At 61.5% G+C, this 4,218-nt stretch overlaps 1 protein-coding gene across 1 annotated transcript in view; it reads right to left on the bottom strand.

Moving 5' to 3' along the window:
* The window catches only part of MAPK15 (mitogen-activated protein kinase 15), a 4,740-nt gene extending 1,225 nt beyond the window's left edge, over nucleotides 1-3,515 (bottom strand). Inside the window, exons 1-9 of the mRNA XM_011374945.2 lie at nucleotides 3,156-3,515; nucleotides 2,569-2,667; nucleotides 2,348-2,377; nucleotides 2,174-2,264; nucleotides 1,728-1,858; nucleotides 1,483-1,646; nucleotides 1,193-1,332; nucleotides 500-557; nucleotides 7-144 (exon numbers count right to left, since the gene is read on the bottom strand). Coding sequence (XP_011373247.1) covers nucleotides 7-144; nucleotides 500-557; nucleotides 1,193-1,332; nucleotides 1,483-1,646; nucleotides 1,728-1,858; nucleotides 2,174-2,264; nucleotides 2,348-2,377; nucleotides 2,569-2,667; nucleotides 3,156-3,224 — 920 coding nt within the window. The 5' untranslated portion in view covers nucleotides 3,225-3,515. The remainder of the gene's footprint in view (nucleotides 1-6; nucleotides 145-499; nucleotides 558-1,192; nucleotides 1,333-1,482; nucleotides 1,647-1,727; nucleotides 1,859-2,173; nucleotides 2,265-2,347; nucleotides 2,378-2,568; nucleotides 2,668-3,155) is intronic.
* Between the last annotated feature and the right edge of the window lie 703 nt (nucleotides 3,516-4,218).

Raw genomic sequence — 4,218 nt, forward strand, 5'->3', positions numbered from 1 at the left:
CCTCACCTCTGCACGTAGGGGTGCTGCAGTGCCTGGGCTGCGCTAAGCCGCTTGTCGGGGGTGAACACCAGGAGTCGCCTGAGGAGGTCCAGGGCCTCCGGGGGTGTGTCCGGGGGCAGGAGGGTCGCCAGCGTCTGGCGAGGCCTGCAGGCGCCCGCAGGTCCTTTACTGTCCAGGTGGGGGCTCCTCCCCACACCCATATCTGTGGCCCAGGCTCAGCCCTGCACCCAGCCCCACTTTTAACTGTCTCCCCAACCCGCGTGTGACCCTCAGGCAGCCTGAGAGGGTCGTGAGAACCCTTTGCGTCCCCTCCTGTGCATGCCCTCCACCCCGCTAAAGCTGCTTCTGGGGTTCCTCCCCCGGCTGAGCTGGGCCCACACGGGGGACTCCTTCTTAGTGTGACCATCAGCAGAGCAGGCCAGAGTCTGGGCTGCCACAGACTGGTCAGCAAGGTTACAGGAACAGCTCTGGCACCCTGTTCCCACACACCTGCACTCACCTGGTCCCCAGGTGGTGCCGAATCCAGGCACTGTAGCCTGAGCCGAGAGCGAGGAGGTCTGCGGGGTGAGTGGCAGAAGGTGCTGTGATCAGGAGGGCCTGGTCTGGTGGGGCAGCTCAGGGAGGCCCCGGGCCAGCCGGCTCTTCTGGCCCCATGGAATGGCCTACTCTCTCTCGGGCTGGGGCTGCTTGGCAGGGCTCAAACCCCCAACACCTGGACATGTGCAGCCACTCACGTGCCGGCCCTCATGCGCCCTCACACCCTCGACATGCAAACATGCCTCCACCCACAGAGGAGCCCCTGGTCCCCTCCCCCTGGGACAGCAGGTCATGGGCCAGGAACCAGGCTCCGCCTCCTGGCTCTCCCCTCTCTCTTGTCCCACCTGCCCTCAGGAAAAAGGGAGGGCCCGCGGCCACAACCCCACCACTGCCCTCCACCTCTGCCCTCAACCTCCCTGCCGCCATTCGGAGGGCCAGTGCTCCCGTGCTGACCCGGCAGACCCTTCGTGGGCACTGCTCGACCCTCATGGAGCCCATGGCCGGACTCTCCCCGGCCTGCAGACTCTGTGCAGTGGCTCCTTGACTTGCCAGCAGGGCCCGCCTTCCCAGTCACGCCGAGGCCTCTGGCCCCTCCTCCCACCCTGTTCCCTTCCAGCCCGCGCGCCCTCAGGCTCCCACTCCCGCACAAGCTCACCCTCCTCGGAGGGGGGCGGGACGGCATCCAGGACCAGCTCCAGCTGGTGGAGAGTGGACGTGCCGGGAAACAGAGGCCTCCCCCGCAGCATCTCGCCCAGAATGCAGCCCAGGCTCCACATGTCCACCCCTGGGGTGTACCTGGGGCAGGTGTGCGGGAGGCGGAGGGGGCGGGAGGAGTGCCATTCAGGGCATGGGGCCTAGGGTTCTGGGAGGGGTCAGGCGAGGGCCCTGGCTGGGTGAGAGGGCACGGGGGTGCTGCATGAAGAGGGGCGTGGGGGTCCCTGTTACCAGCTGGAGGACAGCAGCACCTCTGGAGCCCGGTACCAGCGTGTGGCCACGTACTCCGTCAGGGCCTGGCCCTCGGGCCCTTCGCGGGGGCCGCAGAGACAGCGGGCCAGGCCAAAGTCACAGAGCTTCACCTGGCAGCTGGCATCCAGGAGAACGTTGGATGGCTGGGGAGAGGACATGGGCTGGAGGATCCAGGACGTTCGTGCACACGGGGGCGTGGGGAGTGGGAGGAGCGTGGGCGGCACCTTCTGGTCCCGGTGGATGACGCGTCCAGAGTGGATGAAGCTGGTGGCCTGCAGCAGCTGGTAGAAGATGTAGCGCTTGTGGACGTCCCCCAGCAGTCTGCCCTTGCGGATCACGGCGTCCAGGTCAGTGTCTGCGGGCGTGCGGGTCAGTGGGGGGCTCGGGGAGAGCCGGCAGCCTCGTGTGGGCGCCTCAGCCTGCCCACTGTCTTTGTCAGCACAGCGAGAAGTTTGTGGAACGTTTTTAATACTTTACTCCATGCCTTCGTTTTATCAAATGAGTAGAAATGGGTCGCCCAATGGCGCATACTTGCCAGCTGTTTGTCCTTGGGCATGGGGACGCTGCCCAAGGCGAGGGTGCTAGCCACTGCAGGGACCTGAGCAGCAGAGCGACATACAGAGGGAGCCAGGCCCTGGGGGGTCCTGGGCCAGGACGAGTTGTCACTCACCCATAGACTCAAACACCAGGTAAATGTCCTTGTCATTCTCTGCCCGGATCACATCCAGGAGCCGGATGATGTTGGGATGATCCCCAAATTCCTGGGGAGATAGCCAGAGTCTCTGGGGTCGAGGGGCTGGGAAACTGCACCTGGGGAAGCGGGTGGATGGCCTTGGCCACTCACCTGGAGCAGCATGATTTCCCGGAACGTTCTCTGGAACGAGACAGAAGCACAAGTGTGCACGGAGCCAGCGGGAGCCACATCTTCAAAGGGCCCAAAAGGGCTGATGCTCATCACCCACACATCCATGGGACCGTGGCGACCATTTCCCAGAGCAATGCCAGAAACCTGCTGTGGCTGGTCTCCAGGCACTAAGGCGGCAGGGGTGAGCCCACAGCCCTTACCTGGGCATCCATCTTATCCTTAAAGGCATCAAAGATTTTCTTGATGGCCACCACCTCTCCCGTTCTCCGATCCACCGCCTTCCACACAATGCCGTAGGCCTGAGGAGGAGGGCAGTCAGCCTCCCACCCCACCAGCTCCCCGACCAGACTGCCCTGCAGACAGGCTCCTCCTCTGGCTCTGGCTGCTGGCAGGGGCAGGGGGTGGCGAGGCCTGTGGTTCTGGGGGAAGCCCCTGCCTCTGCAGGCTGCTCAGGATGCCAGCATTTTTTGGAGGGTGACGGGCAGGAACCTGACAAGTTTCCTGGAAGTAGGCACTGTTAGGGCCCGTAACAGGAAACCGAGGCACCGAACGACTCGGTGGCTTGCTCGTCTAAATAAGCAATGTGTCAAAGAAGAAGTCACAAGGGAAATTAGAAACTATTTTGAACTGAAAGATAATGAAAGGCCACACCACCAGTCTCTGGGGGAGGCGAGACACCAGCCCAGGAGTCCCTGTGGAGTCGAAGGGAACAGAACCCCGACTCGCCCTGCCCATGCCCTGCGGGGGGTCTGGTTCCACCGACGCCCGGGAGCTTCCCCGGGCTCACCCCCTTCCCGAGCCGCCGCTTGAGCAGGTATCGCTGGGCTACATGATCGTCCACCTCCGCGGCGCACATGCTGGCAGGAGGGGCGCCTGAAGGCTGCGGATGCCGGCTGGGCCGGAACTGTTGAAGCCGGTTGCCTTGGCAACCCGGGGCGGTGCTACCATGGCCGAGGTGGGGCGGGGGCTGTAGCCCAAGCCTCGCCCAATCCGGGGCCACCGTGGACCTCGTAGTCCCGCCCCCTCGGCGCAGCCCCAGACAGCTTCTGCCCTTCCGGCTGCGACCGCCAGACCCCGCCGACCCCGCCCCGGAGCAGGTTCCCTCCTCCGCCCCCGGCTCCAAGGAGCCCTCTGCAGCCTCCTGAACCCTGTCTGCCAACTCCAGACCTTTGCGCGTGCGGTACCCAGGCCTGAGACGCAGTTTTCACCCCCGGACTGGGCAGATGCTGGGGCGACGTGAGAAGCCTGGAGCAGATCCAGGCCGGGGCTTCGGGTCGAGTGTCTGGGAGACCAAAGCTGGAGGAGGTGAGCGTTCGCAAGACTGGCCGAGTGTGGCTGCTGTGCATCGAGGTCACGCGCCACAGCGAAAAGCAAGTGAGGAAGGGGGGTGACCAGGGAGGGAGGTGGGAATGGGTGTTGTAACCCTGACTGTGTGCCCCGGATAACAAATTCTCAAGATACATAAAGCAAAACAGAAAGAAAAAATAAATCAGTTGGAGATTTTAACACTTTCAGTAATTAGCAGAACAAGCAGAAAATAAAGGTGTAATGGAGTCCAGCGACGTTATTGTTCAACTTGACCTAGCTGACGTTTATAGAACAGTTCACCCGACAGCAAAATAGATATCCTTTTCAAATTATATGAAATATTCACCAAGAAAATCCATATTCCAAGTACCATAAAACAAAGATCAACAAATTTAAAAGGACCGAAATTTGTTATTTGTTTCTAATTCCATTCTATGAGATCAGAACACACAAATTATGTGTTCTGATCTCATAGAATGGAATTAGAAACAAATAACAACGATATTTGGAAACCCCCCCCAAAGAAGATGTGGAGATTAAAC

Source organism: Pteropus vampyrus, unplaced genomic scaffold, assembly GCF_000151845.1.
Source record: "Pteropus vampyrus isolate Shadow unplaced genomic scaffold, Pvam_2.0 Scaffold256, whole genome shotgun sequence".
Lineage (NCBI taxonomy): Eukaryota > Metazoa > Chordata > Mammalia > Chiroptera > Pteropodidae > Pteropus > Pteropus vampyrus.